The sequence below is a fragment of the Mytilus trossulus genome, chromosome 1, assembly GCF_036588685.1.
Source record: "Mytilus trossulus isolate FHL-02 chromosome 1, PNRI_Mtr1.1.1.hap1, whole genome shotgun sequence".
Lineage (NCBI taxonomy): Eukaryota > Metazoa > Mollusca > Bivalvia > Mytilida > Mytilidae > Mytilus > Mytilus trossulus.
In genome coordinates this window covers 75,761,785-75,786,072 of record NC_086373.1, presented here as the reverse complement: position 1 = coordinate 75,786,072, position 24,288 = coordinate 75,761,785, and the positions used below count along the sequence as shown (strand labels likewise).

Sequence of the window (24,288 nt, the reverse complement as noted above, 5' to 3'; positions counted from 1 at the left end):
AGGTTCGAATTTTGAATTTGTATAGATGGGTTCTTTTCAAAGGTCTTTTTGCCAACAGCCAAAACTTGTCAAATTTGTCAGGATTTGCTTGCATTTTATTCACCCTGAACCACTCAATAAGTATTTTTGAATCAGTTTCCAAAGTTGGAATTAATAAATCGAAATCTGGAGTACAAAAAGACAAAGTATTGTCATCTGCATAGTTATATAAACTACCATTTTTAACAAAAAGAAAAATATCATTTATAAATATATTAAACAACAATGGCCCTAGTATCGAACCCCGTGGTACGCCTTTATGGATGTCAGACCAACCACGCAGAACATTGTTGAGGTTAATTTACTGTTTTCGATTAGATAAATAGGACTTTAAAAGAGCTACTGCATCGGGGGTTAAACCATATGCTGATAATTTATCTAGCAAAATATTGTAAGGCAGGCAGTCAAAAGCCTTAGAAAGATCCACCAACACTGCTGCAATGTACTGGTTTTTATCAAGAGCTTCACGCCAGTCTTCTAACACTCTGAGAAGTGTGGTCTGACATCCATGTCCACGTCTAAATGCACACAAAAATGGATTAAATATTTTATCAAAATAATCCGTTAATTGAATTTCATATATTTTTTCAAAGATTTTAGAAAATATAGGTAAGACACTTACTGGTCAGGTTTTGGAATAATTGCAAAACATGGGGGTGGTAGTTGTTTTCAATTTTATTCCCACATTTCTCTAATTCCAAATTTTTGAAAAGTTTGAAGAAGAAATCTTCAATTGCACAATATTGCACAATAGATTTGTAAGATCTTGACATTTTTTTGTGTGTCAGAAACTCATATTATGTCAAAAAAATTGATCACAATTCAAATGCAAGCTTAAATGATGTGTCAATACTAGCCCCAACTTTTCAGGGTTCAATATCTGCGGTCGTATAAAGCTGCGCCCTGCAGAGCACCTGGTTTAAAAAAGCCGTGGACACTTGAAAAGCTTGCCAGTAAATTATAAATCCGTTTCCTTGACGCCAGTTACATGCAAACTCATGAAACACAACATTTTCAAACAAATTATGCAACATCTTGAAAAATATGAAATATAAGTCGATAACCAACATATGACTTCAGACAGAAAAGATCATGCAAATCTCAATAAGTAACTTGAACAATTGAAGATATTGCAAAACATAAAGCATTTGGTGTAGTGCCTCACACACGGAAAAATGGCAAAATAATAAAGTGGGTAAAAACCTGGCTCATACAACGACAACAGTGTGTAGCAGATGAAGTTGACACATCTACAAACGCCTTTATGAAATCAGGAGTACCTCAAGAAACAGTTTTAGGCTCATTGATGCTTTTTTTATTTTGTAGTTCAATGATATTGGGGATGACCCCAAGTAAAAATTGCGTCTCTTTGCAGCTGATGCTGATAGCATATTAAACCTGGCAGTAGAATGCAATGATGATGGCAACCAATTACAAAAAGATCTGAATACATTGGTTAACTGGGCATCTAAATGGCCGATGAAATTATTTAATGTGTCAAAATGTTAATTTATAGGTTAAAAGATTAACCAACAAGAAAATCCTATAAAAGACAACTATCACATGCATGGCCAAATTTTTGAAAAAGTAAGTCCAAACCCATATTTTGGAGTTCAGTTCACCAACAACCTGCTGCCATGTGAAATACACATCAACTACATGACGACAAAAGCAAATACTAGTAGATCATTAGGCTTTCTGAGGAGAAACATCGTAAAATTCCAAGAAGAAACTAAGAAGAGAGCATATCAAGCCATTTCAGACCGCAGGTTAAATATGCAAGCAGTTCCTAGCTGAGATCCATATCAGGAAAACGACATCACACAGATAGGAAATGGAACAAAGTATATCAGCACGTTTCATCAAGCATTAATACATTAGACAGCATGGGTCAGTTACTAGCATACTGAATGGGCTAAAGCTACCACCATTAGAGACCAGACGGAAAAAAGGTTTTGCTTGTTATACGAAGCTTTTACATAAAAAAAAATAATAGCCAAACATATACCAGATAATGTAGAACAACAAAGCAGGACAACACGGCAATATCACCAAAGTAAATTTAGAAACCTTCAAACTTCAACCAACACCTACAAATACAGCTTCTTTCCACGTACCATATCATCAAAGACTGGAATACCTTACCAATAAGACTGTTGTAACTTGAATATAGAAGATGTAGAGGCATTCAAGCACAGCCTCACGTCTAATTTGACAGAGTAGTCACGCAATTAATACCAAATTTTAATATCACAGGACTGTTTCAGAAAAAAAAATCATATATACCTTACTACTACCTCAGGTAGTGTGTAGTATACTATTGTAATAGGAAAATGTAGTTTATTTTATTTCATATGGTTTATTAGTTAATGTATGCGGGTTCTACTTTGTAAACTCTTTTACATAAAATTATTGTTTAAATGTTCCATACATTTTTGTAGGATACTTCAAATATGTCAAATAAGCACTTTTATAAACTATTGAACTTGTCTGGACAATGAGACTTCAGCAGTTGCCAAATTATATATATGTCTAGTAAAGTTATAAAGAGCATCTTAAAAGTTCGGACAACGGTTAAGCGACGTCAGCAACTTTATTTGTGTATTATACATTTTGTCGATAACTCATAAATCATACATTCTTTTGTTTGTTACAGTCAGTTAAGGGTTGCTAGGACATTCAAAACTTAGTATATAAACTTATCAAGCCGCTTTGATTTCTTGATATTCTAGGTGAGTCTCTTGATTTTGAAAATAATTTAGATTTAAAACTATTTTTCTTTTAATCTTATTTTCGGGAAAAATAAATAAAGTTTATAAGTAACTAATATTTTAATTCAGAGGTTTATTTTAACAGCAATTATTATTGTTATTATTTGGTATTGAATTGGAATTGTTTGTAGTATTTTATTATTGTTTTCAACTTATTTTGACTTCAAAAGGTGTACTTTGAAATTATATGGTAATATATGGTAATATATAATTACTTTGATTTTATGTTTATTGAATAAATAGCGAGTTTCTTGATATTCTAGGTGTCAGTCGATCCCGGCCTGCCTCTATATCGGCAGCAATGCCATGTACCATCCTTTGGCATGGCCACAGCTAGTTTCCCCCACAACATGTAAAGATCCAGAACCAGCTCTCACAGATGTAGTTCGTCTGTTGAGAGTCTGTCGGGAATCAACACAACGGCTAATTTCACATTATACAAACAATCCATATACCAACCACTGGATAGTAATGTCCTCTAATTATTTGTTATAATAATAAACTATACAAATCACAGACACTTGCTTCTATCCATGGGAAGGTCGACTGCCCATATAAGATTGCACCGAAAAACTAGAATGAAACATATGTTCGCAGCTAGATTGCAGAAATATTTGACAATTCTGTATGTTTGCAAGAGCATTGAAAGAATTACATAAAATTACTGAACATGTCTATTGGTCACATCCTGAAGATCAAGGTTTGAAAATGTTGATGGTGTTTGAGTCATGTTATATTTTAGTGTTCAGGGAGATATTTAAGGTTTGAAACTAAAAGATTAGTTTTCATAGATAGTTATTTGTAACTATAAATTCTTCATGGAAGTGTAAACTTATGAAATGTATCCCCTCAGCAGGTAGGTTAATTAAGGCACTTACTTATTGGCGTTTTTTCAATCAAATCGACCATAATCATTTAAGAAGATTTTTGTATTTCATTTAGTAATATTTCTTAACCTCAATTATAAAGAAAAATGCAGCAACTATTTGCTGGAGGCTGATTTATTTCAGTAAGGGTGCAGTGGCTGATCAAGAACTTTTCATAAGGGGTGTGGGCGCTGACTGACATAAGAGGGGACCCGCTCCCGTCATTCTTCAGTGATTCCCTATATAATAAACCAACCCCCCTTCCTTAGGCCTGGATCCGCCTATGGGTGTATGTATGTCTTAAGAAGCGGTGACGACGACTCCACTCAAGCATAACCGGAAAATCCTCTCACGGTTCTCATGCAGAACCGATTGTTTTTCTTGTGTAGATTATAATTCGAGCTATGTATTACTCAATTTATTTCACTTGACTGGGCGGAGTTTCACCAGTTCGCTCATAACAAACCAGTCCATCTATGAATAGGTGTTTTAGGATAAACTCATTAATGAAATGTCCAGTTATTCATTTGTAAATTACTTTGATAACACTGATAGGTGATTAGAAATCACTAATGATTATAACGGTAATCATCCTTGTCACACACATCTTCAAATAGACTGTCCTTATGCAAATTAAAACGTGAGCTCCGCCCGATCAGTTTAAATAACATTGGTAATATACATAAGAAGATGTGGGTCTGAGTGTCAATGAGACAACTCTCTATCCAAGTCACAGACTATAGGTCAAAGTAAGCCCTTCAACACGGAGCATTGGTTCACACCGAGCAGAAAGGGAACCAACATGACTAGTGTAAAACAATTCAAACAGGAACAGGTATAGTATATATACAACACGAGAAAAGAGAAACACTTATAACCAACATCAACAAACGGCAACACTCCTTAGGACAAGTGCAAACAAATGCAGCGGGTTAACACGTTTTAATTAATGTTGCATGACAGTCACAGATTACCAAATAATGAAAGTTTTGTACATTTTAAGATTTACAAAATTTGTTGAGGTGTAATACAACCAAATCATGGCATGTCACACCCGGTTGTATTGTAATACAACCAAATCATGGTATGTCATATCCGGTTGTATACGAAAGTAGGTCTAAAAAAATATTCCCTTGAATTTGACCGTTGTAGGTAATTAATCCTACATTTTATTGCAGTAAAACTATTTCTGGGTCATAAACATATGTCTTGGGTATTTCTAAACACCATTATTTTTTATTTGTAATCTTGAGGTTACATGGTGACTAAACCTTGTGCACACATAGAATAAGGGCAGAAATTTGATTGGTTAACTTCCGATGATGGTTATTTTCTTATATGCAATGAAATGTTATGTGAAATTTTTTCTATAGAACTGGACAGGATAAAACTTTACTCGTGCCAAGTATTTCTTTATTTGAAACAAAGATAAATTCTGCACAATTTTTTGAAAAGTGCAAATTTAACAAAGACTAATAGGGGAAAATCAATGGTGGTATTAAACCTTGACTGGAATTTTCTTTCTCAACCATTATGTCTATTTATCTGACTTTCTGTGGCTGTCGGTTACCTGATCCACTCTTAACTAGCATTGAGCTTAATAAACATAAGCAAACAAAACGGAAAAAAGCCTTTTACAAGGGATATGAATAATGGTTAAATACGTCAATGATAAACAATTTCCAGTAAGACGGCCACACATACATCAGTGATTGAGTCAAATTATTTTCAAATAGACCAGTGCAAAGAAAGTTAGATCACAAAATAACTGAACCTCAAGTATAATTTAAGACAGAAAGATACTAATCAAATGCCAAAATCAAAAGCTCCAAAACAACAAATGAATGGACAACAACTGTCATATTCCTGCCTGTGTACAGTAAACAAGGTAGCTAGCTTTACCTCTCACTTGCATGACAGTCGCATGAAATTCCATTATATTGACAACGATGTTTGAAGAAAACATACAGACATTCACGGTAATAGGGAAAACATGTGAATATAGAGGTACATCAGTCAACATTATATTGTGTTATTATCGTAATCTCTATAAACCAAGGTCATATAGACGAAGCATACTAGCAAAAAAAAATGACAGATAAGAATACAAATATGATCATAGAACAATAACACAATGACGGGATGTATAAGTACAGAGCCACGCCATAAGTAACAAAGAAACACGAAAAGGCATAAAGACAAAGCATATTAGCAAAAAATGACAGATAAGAATACAAACATTATTATACACCAATAACACAATGACGGGATGTATAAGTACAGAGCCACGCCACAAGTAACAAAGAAACACGAAAAGGCATATAGACAAAGCATATTGGCAAAAAATGACAGATAAGAATACAAACATCATTATACGCCAATAACACAATGACGGGATGTATAAGTACAGAGCCATATTATAAATATCAAATAAACACTAAAAGGCATTTAGACAAAGCATTTTAGCAAAAACGATAGACAACAATACAAAAACTATCAAGATCAAATGGATACCACAAACACAGACTATAATGGTTTATTTTGGATAGAGAGTTGTCTCATTGGCACTCACACCACATCTTCCTATATCTATAAACAGTGACAGTAAAATTCCTAAAGAAAAAATAAAAGAATACCACATATTTTTGCTAGTAGGGTAACACTCTTCAGTAGTTCCATTACCTCTATCCAAGATTATTGCATTAACTTATCTTAATTGGTACAAAAGAGGGACGAAAGATACCAGAGGGACAGTCAAACTCATAAATCGAAAACAAACTGACAACGCCATGGCCAAAAATTAAAAAGACAATCAGTCAATCAATAGAACACATGACACAACATGGAAAACTAAAGAATAAACAACACGAACCCCGCCAAAACATAGGGGTGATCTCAGGTGCTCCGGAAGGATAAGCAGATCCTGCTCCACATGTGGCTTCCGTCGTGTTGCGTATGTGATAACAAATTCATGATAATTAATTTGTACAATATACCATGCAGATAATTCTCTTCCTATGTGGATTTCACAATTGCAGGTTTATTAACACTCATTTTATATGCTATGAAGGATTGACAATACACCTGTATATTGTTGAAGATAATAAATGTTGCCTTCTGATTGTCCTTTTGGTTTCTTTCACATCGACGTATACATAATCTCCTTTCACAGAACAAACGAACCAATGCTCACACAAATTGCATGGTCACTATTTTTAATTGGTCAACTGTGTCGTGTTGTCCAAATGACTAGAGACATATCTACTCCTTGTGTATGCCTTGATCTTATATGTGTACCTGGACGGGACACTTACTTCTGCAAATCAGTGTTGAATCCTTTACAGCTTGATATTAAGTAAAATAAGTCAGAACCTGCACCAAGCCTCTTGGAATCAATGTTATTTTCATTGTTTGCTACCTCCTTTTATTGTCTTTAAATGGGCTTAAGAAAAAAAAACGACTTTTGTATATTATTTATTTTTAAAAATAATTTTCATTCATAACAATTATAGTGTAAAATGTAAATAACAATAACAAAAGGAATCTATAGTATACACAGCTGATTGAACAATAAACATATTCAAATTATACTTCAACAAAGGTCATTATAATTTTTAGTATGTTTTACCTCATGTACAACATTTCTAAAATACAATTAATGTTGAAAATGTTAAAATGAACATCATAAACAAAGCTTTTTCTTAACCTTTTTCCTACGGAAGATATTTTACTGTTAATGTCACTTTTTGTCTTAAATGGTACAGACGTTTTATGTTTGTTTCTGCATAGCCCCCCCCCCCCCCCCCCCCATTTGAACAACAGTTGTGTTTCACCTTCATATCATATTCATTACATAAATGTACTTGGTAAATTACTGTCATTAGAATTGGATAAACATTTTTTTTTCAAAATTCAAATTTTTTGAAATTATGAATTACTTAAAATACTTACTGTTATTAAAGGAGGAAGAATTTTTAAGTCCATTTTTCGTGTTCTTTATGTAGCCAATCTTGCACATTAAACAAATAATTCTTACAATGACACTGTGGTAAGTTTTTTTTTTATTGAATATCTTAGTATGGGTTTCGACCTATTTTGTTGAAAGATATTTTGTAAAACGTTTTATTTTTGTTTTTTTGTTATGAGCACTATCCAGACATGTGCCTAGATGGGAAATGGTGATACGAATGGTAAGTCTAGTATTAATGACAAAATTAACATTGACCCGAATGAGCATTTTGAAATCCGTTCCTTATTTAAACGGTAATAACATCATGTCATGATTTTTCTGTATTTATTAGTACTGTAGTCCTGTCACAAAATGTTGTCATTATAGCGGTATTTCTAACATGACCATATAAGCGGGAGGTTCGGCTATCTATGAGTCTAGATTTAACCTACCATTTTGTCTTAAAATGTCCTGTAACAAGTAAGGAATATTGCAGTTGTTTTAACACAGTCCGTTTCTATGTATGTTGGCGTTGCTTTTGCAGCAGTTCAGTGTTTCGGTTGTTTAGTTTTGTTTCCCCTTATTGTTGATGTGTTTCCCTCAGTTTTGGATTTTGACCCGGATTTGTTTCAGCTACATCGATTTATGACCATTGAACAGCCGTATACTACTATTGCTTTTATCTAATACATCCAAGGCAAAAGTGAAAAGTGAAATATTAACATAATATAGGAAACTACCTAGAACACCTGCATGAGAGCTTGTCCGTAGAAATAATGTTTAACTTAAAACGGTGACTTTTAGATTTATTTTTCATATTTCATTAAATTTTTGTTTTTTTTGTTGGTATTATGGAGTTATGTTTCTTGGACGTTAACCACTTATATTTTTTAAGAATATACACGAGATGTTTAATAAAATGCATCCCACATACCTTAAGTATGATAATAATTCACACCCCGTGCTTTGTTTAATATAAACAACATATGCTAGTGGATGTTGAATCTTTCGAAAAGTTATGTGACTAGATACATTTTAAAATTTATTATCAATTTATATAACTTTAAGGTTGAGTATTGGCGTATATCGGACATTCAGTGAACTTCTCTTCAAGAGTTTTTGATCAATTCTATAGGATTAATATTTCATATCTCTTCATTTTGGAACTTTTTTCATTCTACAATCTTTCTACTTGTTTCATCATTGTTACTTGAACTGTGGTGCAATGTTTCTCTGTCTTCATTCTGGACAGGAATAAGTCTTTGGAAATTAGCAGTCTGTGGTTCTATGCTGGCAATTGAACGTTCCCCGGTATGAGTAGCTTTCTGTATATGTTCGGATATAGCTTGTCTAAGTTTATTTTCCTTCATTATCATTAAGACTGTTAGTATTTCTCTACAAAATTTTCCATCAGACATATCGTCTCTGATACCGTCTAATAAATCATATTTCTTTCCTCTGGTCATATTATCACTGGATCTGAAATGAATTAAGGTTTACTAGATTATAACACATTGTTGAATGCTGTACCACTATTTTTGACAGTTTTACCTTTTATGTCCGTGTTGTTCACACATCGTTGCCAATATAATGTAGTTAAATGCGACTGTCATACAAGTGAGAATATCAGCTAGCTATAAAACCAATAAAATGCATTTATCAAGTCAGGAATTTTTTATCCATTCGTTGATATGTTTGAGCTTTTGAAGGCACCATATGCTTGCTAAGGGAAAAAGTTAAATCACAGAACACTTTCCCTTTAGAATTCGGCATTTTTGTTATTTAACTTTTTACACCTTTGGTGGACTAAAGGATCTTATCTAAGGAATATACTCAATTGATTTTTCTAAATCTTTTTAACAACCAAGAAATAACGAGCATGGTCTTCATTTTATGGATCGATTATAAAATTTCATAATAAAGTAAGTTTGTTCTTCAAAATAATATACCTCATTAGAGATCTTAATTCTCTGTCGGCGCCAAGTCGTCGGCACATTTCGTTAAATTTGTCCTCATCTAAGCCATCGACTATTTCATATATTATACTAGGCAATATACCTCGCCTGGATGGCAAGCATTGCAACTCATCTATGCTTTCCTGTAAAATAAATTCGATAACTTCAATGTCAAATGTATCGTTGTTTCAATGGTGTTGATAAATTAAAAAACCCAAATTAAGTTATTGGCTTAAAGTTTACAATATAAATATTCTCTTTTTTTCGTGACAAATATTTCTATCGGAGACACGACGATCGATCATATGATAATTTCACAAGAGTTGTGTTACTTCGAATTGTTTATTAGTCATGGTAATAGTCATGGTTAATAGTCAACATTTACCAATTTATTTTACAAAATGAGGAACATAATGAGCTGACAACTCGCTTGTGATTAATTCATTACTGTTCAGTAACTTATCAGATAAATGCAGTATGAAGTTGATGTGAATAGTTAATAACTATACAACTGTAAAATCTGAACTTAGTCTAACTAGATCTAATTGACTGTGAGCGAATGGTCTTAACAGTACTGATTTTACAGCAGTAGTTAAGTTGGAAAATGGACCAACAGACTGATAATTATTGATTGATTTATTTTTCAGTAAATTCAGATTTGTTAGTAACATTGTTGGTTAAGTTAAGCAAGCCAATATAACTTGAGGCATTCAAACCAAAACGGTTTGAAATCATTGAAAAACCACATCCCTGATTTTAGTGTATTTACACCATTCTTATCATGAAAAGTAGTATAACCAATTTTCCCTGTATACATGAACACTAAGAAGATCAAAACCATAAAGTTTGTTTTATTTGGTTGAATATCTACATACTGGTTATATTTGAATTGGTGACTTACTGGATAGTGGTTTTCAATAACTGTGTCTGAGAGGTCGATGTCGACTGTCATTCGTGTTCTAATGCTAACACATTGATGACTTGTGTGACTAGTATCATTATCTGAATTTTGTACAGTACTGTGGCTTGGCATACGTTTAGCTTGTTCTAAATCAATATGTTCCATAGCTTCATAATCTGATCCCTCGTCTGTGTCCGATTCTTCGATATATTTTTTATATAATATTTCGATGAAGCATTGAAATACTGTTCTAAATCTTGGTGGACTTTCATTTTTAAATTGCCATTCCTTTGTTGTCTGAATGAACTTGTGATTGCCACATTTAAACCGATTAGAAATATTCCAACTCTGTAAAATATAATTGTATTTAATTATATATTTTTATTTAATGAAAAAATATCATTCATAAAAACACAGTATTATATTTATCATATTCGTATGAATTCTGCATGTACAAAGACAGGAATATGACAGTTTTTTGTTCGTACCGTTGGTTTATAAAGTTTGATTATTTCTGATGTATGGACTTCCCTCCTTTTTAATTTACCTTGGAGTTCCTTTTTTTGTTATACATTCTTTTATCATAAATATTATCATCTTTAAAAAACCAAATCGGAGGACTAACGCCTGTGAGATTTCTGGACAAATAGTTTGAAGATTGAAGGTGATAATGATGTCTTGTCTTATTATATTATACAATATACATTTTGTTAACAAAATATGTAGTAAAATGAATATATTGTGTAGTATGTAAAATGTTTAATCGGCATTTGAAGCTGAAGTTTCTGTGTTTTTGATATCGCAAATCAATCGGGAAGGGTTGTAATAGAAACACCTAGGGTTTTTCACTCCAAAAAGTGCAAACATGTTTCTATTAAACACTTAACTGTAGACTATTTTGAAAATAAAAATGAGTTGGTAAGATGCCTGAGGAATATCAACTTAACACCAGATACCGTATATATGAGGAATAAGACTTTCATTTGCTAATTCAGAATTCGAAAATTTTAAACGTCTCTACAACATGAGAAATCTACCAAGTAAGACAATAGTATGAACACATTTCTCTAATTCTTCATCAATTTATCCCTTTCTGCACGTATTCTATAAAAATATTCAATCAACGTGTGTTTCGTTTGATCTCAGTAAGGAAAATCTTTATATATATACGTTGTATATTAATGACATTAAGCTTGAAGTTGAACAACCATGCCCTTGTTTTTATAAAAGGTAATGTTGAAATTCAAGTTAAATCTGACATTTGAACAATAATTTATTTATTTGTTAAAAAAATATACCCTCTGTTTAGTTGGCTAAAAAATGTATTTAGTAATGGGTCCTTTCTTTATGATTATAAAGTAGAAGATGTGGTATGATTGCCAATGAGAAATCTGTCCACAAAAGTTATAATGCATTCAAAGGATGTAATGTTTCGATTGCTTGCCTACAACAATGGCAGACACAAATACTTAATACCTAGGAAATTTCTAAACGGAAAGTCTCCAATCAAATGACAAAATCAATGGCTCAATATCAAAGGCATGGTAAAGAACTGTCATATTTCTGACTTGATTAAACATGGTTTTATAGCTAGCTAAGCCCCTCACTTGTATGAACGTCGCATAAAATTCCATTACTTGTTTACCGGAAACAATGTGTGAAAAAAACCAAACAGACATAACAGGTAAAAATGTCAAAGATATGGGTGCATCAGTTAACATTGTGTTATAATTATAAGAACAAACAAATATGTAACAAAAAAGCACAAAAAGGCATAAAGAAAAAAAAAGCACATTAGCAAAAAATGAAACACAAAAATACAAATCATTACGATTGTTATGAGTCTGTTATTCAGTAGTTGTCATTTGTTGCTTCGTTTTGTTATTTGATTTTGCCATGTGATTATGGACTTTCCGAATTGATTTTCCTCTAAGTTCAGTATTTTTGTGATTTTACTTTTTACATATTTGTTTTTCGTTTATTTTGATGTACATCAATTAGGCCCATATTTTCCTCAATACTAATAAACCACTGGGTAGATGCCACTGCTGGTGGACGTTTCGTCCCCGAGTGTATTACCAGCCCAATAGTCAACATTTGTTGACATGAATATCAATAATGTGGTCATTTTTATAAATTTCCTGTTTACTAAATGTTTAACTGTATGTTTACTAAAACTTGTTTTAAATTGGTTATTTCAGGGCCTTTTATTGCTGACTATGGGGTGTGCGATGAACTCAATATTGAAGGCCGTATGGTGACCAATGGCTGTTAATTTCTGTGTCATTTGGTTCCTTATAAAGATGTTCTAGTTGGCAATTATACCTGATCGAATTTTCTATACAAAATGATTGGGAAATTATTTATTTGCATACCTTTTTTTCAGATAAAACGGGAATAAATTTGAGATTATGATGATATGGAGTTATAAGTTTTAATTGTTTTGGAAAAAAATGATATTCACTAGAAACATTGACAATTTATTCTAAGTACAATTAATAAAGACTAAACACTGACAATTATATCTTAATAGATGATTGAATTTTAAATCATTTTATATTTTTTTTATCAATTGATTTAATCTAAGCGGAAATAAATAATTGTTAAAAATATTATCGACCAGCCATTTTGTAAACAATCTAAAATATAAGCCTTGTGGGTCTTTTAAAAAAAGTACACTTAATCATTTACCTCAACATGTTCAAGGAATTATATTTAAGGAAAAGTTCATCGTTGTTTGATACTCCCAGAGAAATCTATGATTTTCCAGAATTTTATTTTTAGCAAGTTCCGATTTAGTATTGGTTGGGTTTCCAAGTTTTGTTGTTATTTATTTAATGTAAATTGACCTACTTCCGCATGGCTTGTACAACAAGCAATGACAAGTACGGAAATACTTGAGTTCCAAGCGCATGTGACATCCTGATTTATAAAAGAGTCAAACAATCAATCACACAATGGGCAAAAACGTACTTCCTTGTTGTTGTCTCCAACATTTATCCTTTGTATTCAGGTCCCCATCCTACCACAGTTGACAGCCTGTGGTACGATTGCCAAAGCGACTCCACCATGGAACCAAATGACAAAAACGGTAACCGTACAGCCTTCAGACATGAACAAAACCATTACCACAAGGCCCCCGAAATGACAAATTCAAACGAGGACAATTAGCTTGAATACAAAAACAAATTAACCTAACACAAATACAACAACAAGCAACAACCATTGAATTACAGCCTCCTGCCTTAGGACAGAAACATGCATAATATGGCGGTCTAAACTAGCTTCCATGCGCCTCTCTCCTAACACAGGACAGTAGTCTAGCAGAACAACATAATAAACTATATAAGATCAATTAAGTGCAGGTTTTTAATAGTTTAAAATTCTTTTATTCCCACTTCAATTACTCGCAAATTAATTATAGAAAAAAGACACATGTAAACGGAAGAATGCAAATTTAATTTTACAAATTGGCTTGTTTCAGTTTTCAGTAATATGTATACTATTATTATTTTAAAAAGGAGTTTGTGGCTGATTAACCTTGTACTGTTACAATTCAGTCTTTATATCAAAGTAGCAAATTAATTTAAGGACTTTAATGGAATCTACCGCTGTTCCCAAAACCGACACTGACATGTCACAATATCATAAAATATAATCCGTTATTTTGATTTTTTGACTTTTTGTAAGCAACAGTCTTAACGGCATGTGTTTCAACCCTGGTATCTAGGATTACCGCTGGAGGTTGCCATTTAAGCATGTTGCATAAATAAATTAAGATAAATTGTGGCGATTCAAAATCATTATTGGTGAAATATTTTGACGTCTCCTCTTCATTTAACGATGGTCGGAAGAGGAACGCTGTTGTAATGATGAAAAATGTTCAAAAGCAAGATCACACTTTAAAAACTTTATACTTGTAGTATTTGAAGTGGGTACTTTACAATCGTTTTGGGAACGCATGTGTTTTACGTCTCATTTTAACGGTTGCCAGAAACAGAATACTGTTGTTATGAAGGAATATATTTGAAAGTAAAAAAAATCTTTGAATTAAGTCTTCATACCCCAACTAGACGGAAAGTATTATCTGATTACGTACTGAAGATGAATTTCGTGATGATTGCATGATCTATATTGCAAATTTTCAGTAAACTAGTATTTTAAAAAGTGCAGTGTTTTTTTTTTATTAGAATGTAAATTAAAAAAAAAAAGAATAATCATTGACAACATTGCGGCAAGTATCTCCCCCCCCCTGATATTTGGGGACAAAAAATAAAGTGACAAAACATATATTGTTTTGTCGAAAAAAGAAAAAGCGACTCAGGGGAAACACTGCTGGTATCTAGGATGAATTCATTTATTTCTTGTGGCAAAATAATAACACTTCAAAGGAATTCAGACAAAAAAGTGCTATTACTTATACATGTAATTTCATTGTTGTAGTATCTAATTAGATGAGATGATAACAGTTAAAGGCTATAAGAGTTGGTAAAGTGTTGATCATGCGAAGATTAATATGTTGCTTGTATGAAGCACAGAAGCGGATCATCATTTTCAGAACTGTATAATATTATAAAAAGAAGCAGGTGGTGATAATTTCTGCAGGTTATAGTATAGTTCACAATTCATTTTTTGTATTTATATGAAAACATACCTTTGAAGCTGGATGAATAGGGAATCCTGCCTTGTCTACAGAATGTTTCCATATGGGATTCATATTTCTAGGAACATCTTCGAAATCCACTTTTATTTCTATGGAGTCTGATCCCGCGATATCGTCTGCTACATCTATTTCTGTCTTACCCTTGTAACTGTAGCCCAATACTTGTTCATCCTGTTTCAATGCCTGCAGAACATGTTAAGAAATCAAAATCTATATAAATATAAATTCAACCTTCCACAAAGGTATGCAGGTAGCAGTATCGTAAATAAATGTCAACTTTTGTTTTTGTGCTTATTTTTAGTGCTTTAATTTTTTTAAGTGAAGACTTTTATTTTTTTATTTTTTGGCTAGAAATATTTTCTCTTTTTCTTCCATTTTCGAATACTTCTATTTGGGTTTCAGTTTCATTGTTGGTAGTATGATTTCTAATTAAATCGGACAGTTTCGAGCTCACGCATCAATGATCATGGCTATTAGTTACGTATAATTTTGTATTGGCTGATGATAGAGTATTTACACCAACACACATATAGGAAATAATGTTAATTGCCCTTATCGTGCTATATAGACTCCAACAGAAAAAAATGTGTAACGGTCTGCGTCCCAATAGCAACTTATTCTTCCATTGGGTCTCGAGTACTCATACTGTCAGACCATCCAAACATAGATTCGTCTCTCCTTCCCTAACTTAATAACTCATTCAAGTCAATAGAATCTTCGCAAAACCAAAAAGCAACACATTAGAACTAATTTATGTTTGGCATTAATTTTAAGATAGCGTGTATGTGGATTATAACTAATATCTTCACTCTGTCATAAAAACTAATTTGGATAAGTTGTATAAATGACAACAAAACAACTGTCCACTAAGAACACAAGGATGTAAAAAAATACATGGGAACGCAAATGACATTCAATGATTAACAAAACATATACACAATAGTAGGTTGAAAGGCCTCTGCCTCTCAAAACGGTAAACAAAATATGTATTGGGCGTTTTTACTCTGTACCTGGTGATTTCTTTTAGAAACAAGAACGACAAAAGACCATGAAGTTAAGACTTAACAATACTAAAATTGTGTATTGGTGTGCCAAAATACCATCCAGGTTAATAAAAAAGATACATAACTTACATCAACTTCATTAAATCCAAGGTTTAATATTCGTATATCTTACCTCTAAACAGTCCTTCAAAGTAATTTTTGCATCTGCAATGTGAACCTTGATTTTGATGTTCACCTGGTTATGATCAATAGGAACATATTTTCCAAATGTCACAGCATACAGTTCTAATGGGAAATTTTGGGAACAAGCACAAAAGTAAACAGAAAAGTGTATTGTATATATAGTCACAAATCCTGGACGAGTTTTAATGAAAAACACTTCAGGTAATGCATTTGAATGTAAGTCATCTTCATTTATAAGTGGAATTTGATGGACGTTGATTTTATTTTCATTTGGTTGTGCATTAGGGTGGAACCAATAAGGTTGCACCATATCGTCTTCATGTTCTGATATGCAATGTGGCAATTCAATCACCACGTATTCGTCAAAGTTTTCTTTCAATGGTGTATAATATTCCACTACAGGCGACACAATACATGACTCCAAGTTCGTCTTTGATTTCACCTCAGCATCCTGTGCGAATATTGACCAGAAGATAGTTGTTGCTGGAGTTGAAATAAAATTTGCCGGTAAACACAAACTGATATCTGAATTAGGAGCTTTAACCAAGCCCCCATTTATGTCTATGTCACATTTATAATCCCAGTTCAAATTTAAGAAATTTAGCGAAGTAGCAGCAGAATGATATTGACTCAAATACTCTTTTCTTAGATGACCATAATTTTGGTACATGTGGTGATTACTTCCTGCGTTTTCTTCAACTTCATAATCGTCACTTTCTTTTTCTTCTACGATATCACTTATCTCTCTATCATACTCATCTATCATACCATAAGTAGGATTCTCCAAATTGCGAGCTGTTATTTCCTCAGTATCAAGAACACTACTTGTAATTTTTTTTTCTGCTACGTCCAAAACATTTTCATAATCATCCTCAATAAAACTGTCGGTATTTTTTTCTGCGTCATTTTTAATTGTACTTATTCCGGCTGCGTTATAATCTTCTATATTTTTCAAAACGTCCTTAAAGTCAAGAGATTGAGTTGCTCTCTGAATTTCCGATTCCACCTTGTACGAGTCCTCTTCGCTTATTCGTCTATGTCTTGTGTGAAATATGGCATGTCTCTCGTGAACTGATGTATACTCTTCTTCTATTTTGCCTTTGTATTCCTTTATGGAACCTTCCATTGATCCTATACCAGATTCATATACATTGTCTCTCCTTTTATCCATGATTGATCCAGGAAAAGATTCGAATCCAGATTCACAGTTTGAATCATTTCGCCTAGTAATGACATTTTCTTGTGACTGACCAGCAACATCTTCTGTTTTTGCAATTGAAGCTTTGTCTTCACTTGCCTCAAATCCCGAATTTATACTGTATTTATGACTGGATGAAGTCCGTATACTTATTTTTCTATTTAATGTACGCGACAAAGCTTTTCGCAATATTCGCCTTTGTCTGATAAAACAGAATATGAACATTACAAGAAATACTCCTACTACTACAAATAAGGCAATGGAAACCTGGAACCACATTTCGCTTTTATCTACAATGAAGGTTAATTATTTGATTAATAAAGGATAAATGCTATCAATACATTGTAAGTTGAACACGTTCTAACTACATTTAATTACATTCATAAACTAGCATATTGAGATACGAAGGTTCCAAACATTAACTAATTTTGCACGTCAGAAATTAGTAACGCTCAACTGGATTATTGACTTCATCTTAACTTATTACCTCTAATACATGTATCGAAAAACATGATCATTGTGTTTTTAATAACGCATTTGGGAAATTTCAAACACAACATTAGGGTCATGTGCTCTTTCCACTAAAAGAAACATTATCTTTATACCATAATAAAGGTATATAGGTAACAATTGCCTAATTTTTCACAAGAAAATACATTTACATCTGAAACGGTCATTTTGTTTTGAACAAGTATAAAAAGGCAATTAATTATTCAGTCAATTTCAGTCAATATTCAGACTTATTATACTAGTATGCAGTCAATTCAGTACTGTTCTGAGAATTCGCTTGCATTCAAAAGTAAAATAGAAAACAATTAGAGCTGGAAGGGAAATTCAACACGGAAAGTCCTTTATCAATTGAAAAATTCAAAAGCTCATACACATCAAACGAACGAAAAACAACTGTGTTATTTCTGAATGGTATAGGCATTTTGTCATGAAGTAAGTGGTGGACTAAAACTGGTTTGATAGCTAGCTAAACCTCTAACTTGTATTACAGTCGCATTCGATTCAATTATACTGACAACAATGTGTGAGCAATTAACATATAATGGTTTACTTTTATAAACTGTTGACACTCATACCACATCTTATTATATCTATATAATATGTAAACATGTTAAAAATTTGTGTGCATCAGTCAACATCGCGTTATTATCTTAATCACTATAAAACACACAAAACTTAAAAAAAAAATACAGCCGAATGACATTAACAGTAGCTAATTAGTGAATAAGTTTTAAAACTGATTGAATATTTTATTGATCAGTCTTTTAAGATGATGTTAAGAAATGACCGTTTTAGAATCAAATTGATTTATTGGTGTTTGGTATTTATATGAATTTCAAACTTGATATGCTCTGACTTATTTTTATTTTCACATGTATATGTAGTAAAATAAGCACAAAGAACATTGTCAGTTAAGTTTATTTTATCACATGACAGGTCGTTAACCACAATCCTCAACGGTACAGTATGAACAATGAACATTGTTTTAAAAGATACTGCAACCAAATTTGTCAAAAGAAAAATCACACTTGAAGGACTATATATTAATTAAGTCTAAGTCAATCATTTACAAAATACAACAAAAAAGGTCAGTTTTAGAAAAGGTTAAAGGCTAAAAAGGAATAATATAATTGCATGAACATTAGGGAATATTGTCCCGAGTAGAATTTTATATTGCACGAGCATGTGCAATAGATGATCTACGAGGGACAATATTCCCCAATATTCATGCAATAACCCTTTTATTGTATAGCAATATAACATTTGACAGAAAAAAATGGTTTAAACTAAGATTTTGTTGTTGATGACGTCATGAATTTTGAAGAGTTATTGTACGCTAGCTTTTGGTTACTTTCTGTGGGAAATATTTTATTGCTATGCAATAAAATACCACATTGAACGCAGTCAAAATCAAAGACAGTTAAAAGCTTAGTTTGTACCAAATAAAGGTTACATGTCTGTAAAATAGACAATTCAATTCCCCATAGGAACTCCCTTCTCAGATAAAACGGTGCCACTATTACAATGAATCTTTGTCACAAAGGATATCCTATTATGGAAAGTTCATATACACTTTTTTTGTGTGTAAAAAGGTCAAAACATAAGGCTGTGCGGCATATTTTTAACATGTTAATGCCCGGAACTTGTTAGAGGTTACACTGTAACTAAAATTCTATACTACCCCTATCTACACTTTTTGCCTACTTTAGATTAAAATTTTCATCGCAACAATATTGTTTTATATTGGCAACAGTCATCAGTTATGTCTCTGTGCGATGAAGCACAGAGATCATACCTTGGAACCAGTACGTCAACAAATCACATTTTCCATGAAAATTCTCCCCAGGAGAGAGGTGGTTTAAAAAACAGCTGTATCACCAATCGTCATGTAAAAGTGTCACTTATATGATCCAAGAGATGTAACTGCCAAGTTGTAGTTCTTCTAAAATCGATGTTAAAGTCAAATACATGACAGGTCAACTATATCAACATTATGCCACGTTATGTCTTCCTTATTCGATTTCAAACTACTACAATGAATTTCATAATTTAGAAAGATATTTTACAAAATCATCATAGATCTGAGATGAAAATTATATAAGCTAGACGCGTGTTTCGTCTACAAAAGATTCATCAGTGCGAGTTTCGTCTACCAAAGACTCATCAGTGAAATCGATTAAAAAAGTACTGCTGGGATTGAAAATCCTTAGTATTTCGAAAAGTTCTAGTGTTCTAAATAGGTAAAAATAGTCATGCCATATCAATGATAATACATAAATCTGTGTATGACTAATTGACTGTTGATACCCTCTTTACAATTATGTAAATGTAGGTGATTGTATAATTGCATGCATTTACAGTGCATAGAAAATAGGAAAAGATAGAAATTTAATTAAAATGACAAAAGCAGATAATATAATTATGACATACCGGACATGTCAATCAGGTCTACATGTACTGTTGTTTCATTGCTGGCTAGTATAATCTCTGTTGTATTCTGGTATGCATTCAAAGTCACTGTAGCATTGACACCTTGGTCATTATGTGTTAATCTCACTGAAGTAAACATAAGAAGTTCACACACGGGGAATATATCTTACACATAAAATATATTTATAAATTATAAAACAATTACAAAACACATCATTCGTATTGTGTGTCAATAAATAAATTCTGATTCAATGGACTTTGGTGAAAACAGGGAAATAATTCCAAATTTGGTGCCAAAAATCGAATAGGAAATGAATGAAGAGAAGTATTTCCCACGGAAATTGGCATATATAGTGTATACCTTTTTAGCCATGTATTTTTCCATTCAACTTGCGATGAGTGATCATTTATATATTTCTAGTACCACAACAAATGTCTAAAATTGAATAATAATTTTGTAAAAGAGTTATGAAAACCACTTTTTTGAAAATATGGTCTTGTACATAAATACAATGGATATGGGATGTCAATCCATGCAAAAAAATATGAACATGTACTGAAAAAATACAAAAAGCAAAGAAACAGAGGAGAACAATTAATAAAAAAAATCTAACCTTACTACAAGTTAAAGGTCAAAAGGAATATACTTCAAAGAAGTACATAATTTAAACAAAATAGGCATCGGGTAAACATAAACTATGTAGAATAATGTTTTGGTAATTCAGGTATCACATGAAGGGTGCAGGATAGGGAAAACGTATTAATTAAGTAAAGGCAACAGTAATATACCGCTGTTCAAAACTCATAAATCCATGGACAAAAAACAAAATCGGGGTAACAAACTAAAGACGAGAAAAAAATATTGACTGTTTCATATACATGAAGTACATGATTTGACATATCCAAATTCCGATTACCATTACGGTCCGTGATGTAAATGACGATATATATATAGACCGCCAAACCCCAATGAAAAAATTAGACAGTGATGGAGGTCAGTATGTGGTGGTGTGGGTATCATTAAAATATGTGTACCCAACTGGTTTATAATTGATACAATGATATGGCACAGGTAAGAGAAGCTATCCCAGGAATAAATACGTAGTTGCTTTAATAAGAACAAAAAGGATATGGGAACAGAACATACAAAGAAAATAATAAACACTCAAAAATCAACGAAGCGGTGCTTTATTTGCTGTTTTTCGTCACAACTTCATCGTGAGACCTTCAACACGGAGAAAAAACAAAATCAACAATGAAAAACCAATCAAAACAAACTCTTACCTCACAAGCAGTTTAAATACGGCTCTTATCATCGATTTCAGTGAATTCAGTGCAAAATGATTGAGATTTTATTCGTTAGAATTTGAATTGTTCATACAGGAATGAAGTGTTGGTAAACCGTCCTGTGTCAAAAGTGCTTCAACTATCGTTTCATATGATAATACACATTTTTAATGAAAAATTCAACTGTAGATATTTCTTGTCCAAATGAATTGTTTTTTTTCAATAAATACAGAAAGGTCTGCATTTATTATGAAATAGTCATTCATTTTTTTGGGGGGGCGGGGAATCACTCATTAACAACAAACTTGATATCTGCACGAAATAATCGTATGTGGAAAAAATACACTTAGTTTCAATATATGTATACAAATAAATATTTCTTAGTAATGACATGTCATAAATATATTTCATAATAACAATAAGATATGTACCAATTTGTGAGTTTGATATTGAAAATTTCCTCATAATCAGACCTCAACGTAGTTTTTGACACGATGTGTTTGATAAGAATTGATAGAAGTTGAGACAAATTAGATCTAAAACAAAAACAAAAACAAAAAATCTTTCTTTCAAACATAGACCATTAGGACTGACATGTGGGGTTACAGTAAATTAGGTAAATACAATTTTCAGAGAACAAAGACTGGCGTTCATTTTCGTTACGAAACGTTTGGTAGATATGAAACATGATTTAGCAGAGGAAAAAAAAGAAATGACTGGCTATTTCGTTTTACAAAATGAACGAATTGTTATCTAAAGCAAAAAGTATTAGTAAATTCCTAATCATGGACAAATAAATAATACAAGGCGTTTCCTCGTCATAGTACAAGTCATAATTAAATATAAGACCTACCAGCCATATCTCATACTTCCTTATTCGATCTGTTGTTATACCCGTAAAACTACCTAGTGCACAAATAAGGTTAAATGTGTATCAAAATACATTAATTATGGAAGTGTTGTAAAAATAGATTTACCCGTTTTGGAAAGCTGGAAATCCTATTCTAAAAGAAATTTGATACACTACATCATCCTATAATTTATCACACCACTTGAAACATAAGTATGTATCATTTTAACAATATCACTTAAGATCATAACAATTTTAAGAACTGTTTATAAATAGATATTTCTTTTTCTTACCTAATTTTTTTAACAATATTCATACGCAACGATTCGTTTTCTTATTAAATAATAAGACGTTTTCTCTAATTCAAAAACAATGAATTATTTGTTTAAGATGCAATGATGATTAAATACATTTTTTCTAATGCTTTCATTAACAAGTTGATGTTGAAAGTTCAACAAATTTAACATGTTTAAGGCAGTATGATAAAATACTAATCATTACTTTGTAAAAATAAAATCAGTTTCGTCATTTTTAATTAAAGCTGGATAACTTCATGAATAAAACCAAATTTAGAGAATCACTGAGACATTATAGCAAATGTGCAGCGTTGGTCAATATGCTTATAAAACTTAACGTAATCAAACGTTAAAGTTATCAAGTGACCGATCCTCTCAATTGGATTTTAATATTAGAAAATACACCAAGGTAAACAACTGTCATTTTTTCATTGTTATGTTGTCTTTCCTTTCCGTGAAGCTCCCTTTTAGTGTCGTGTTTAACTGTTATTAAATATACATCTCAAATTTAAGACAATATATTTTATTTCCTATTTGGATATATATATTACTTGGATTAATGTTCAACAGAAACTACGATCTTTGACAACCGCAATGATTTCAGGTTTGCTGTTGTCAACTAACTACCACGCGTTATAATACACATACCATCAGCCTTAGGCTATCAAAATTCAACTCTTCAATCATAAATTTCCAAGCAATGTTTCATATATTAATAAGAATGACTTAAAATGGAAAATAACGCGTAATAAAATTAGTGTGTCCGCAGCTCAGGTAAACTTTGCCTAAGGCAGTTGCAGCTTAAGCTTTCAATAATTTCTTATTTTAGTTCGTCATGTATTAAAACATATACACAATAATATTTCCCTGCTGTTTATTATGGTCGTTTCTGTTGTGACCTTTGAATTTGTATTTTAGATTAAACATTCTGAAATAATACCCTATCAAATTAAATTCTAAGAACCGATGAAGTCGTTAGTTTTTGTTTGATAATAACTATTTTCTATTCTAATAGTGCAAACTTGGTTCATGTTAACGAAATACAATTTCTATATTTCTTGGTAAGTTAACCCTTTTGAACCCACTGTATACACAAATCAATTCAACGTTTGGTTGTCGAAAATTTCAGTAGATCATTGGCTAAGATAAAAGGTTACACACTTGATCAACTCCTCTCTGAATGAATGGGAATGAGATAATAGGCACGTTGTGATGTTATGCTATTGTTTCAGAAAAAGGGAGAAGGTTTGGATCCATTTAATCCCGCTGCAAATGTTTGCACCTGTCCTAAGTCAGGAATCTGATGTACAGTAGTTGTCGTTTGTTTATGTAATATATACGTGTTTCTCGTTTTTTCATATAGATTAGACCGTTGGTTTTCCCGTT

At 32.2% G+C, this 24,288-nt stretch overlaps 1 protein-coding gene across 2 annotated transcripts; it reads right to left on the bottom strand.

Annotated features, from left to right (window-relative positions):
* Positions 1 to 7,473: 7,473 nt before the first annotated feature.
* LOC134685190 (uncharacterized) lies at positions 7,474 to 22,847 on the bottom strand. Of its 2 annotated transcripts, none has more exons than XM_063544695.1 (7): positions 22,734 to 22,847; positions 20,470 to 20,595; positions 16,321 to 17,819; positions 15,136 to 15,327; positions 10,482 to 10,829; positions 9,575 to 9,723; positions 7,474 to 9,104 (listed from the first exon to the last, which is right to left on the bottom strand). In XM_063544695.1, exons 2-7 carry the CDS (start codon positions 20,474 to 20,476, stop codon positions 8,798 to 8,800), a joined length of 2,502 nt encoding a protein of 833 aa, XP_063400765.1. In that variant the 5' UTR covers positions 20,477 to 20,595; positions 22,734 to 22,847; the 3' UTR covers positions 7,474 to 8,797. The 2 variants fall into 2 exon arrangements, with proteins under 2 accessions (XP_063400765.1, XP_063400757.1); XM_063544687.1 differs by lacking the exon at positions 22,734 to 22,847 and adding an exon at positions 22,610 to 22,673.
* Between the last annotated feature and the right edge of the window lie 1,441 nt (positions 22,848 to 24,288).

Coding starts and splice junctions, on each gene's coding strand:
- LOC134685190 (XM_063544687.1), bottom strand. Junction 10,830..15,135: donor CTATTCATCCAGCTTCAAAG/GTATGTTTTCAT, acceptor TATATTTTACAG/AGTTGGAATATTTCTAATCG. Junction 9,105..9,574: donor GAATTAAGATCTCTAATGAG/GTATATTATTTT, acceptor AATTCATTTCAG/ATCCAGTGATAATATGACCA.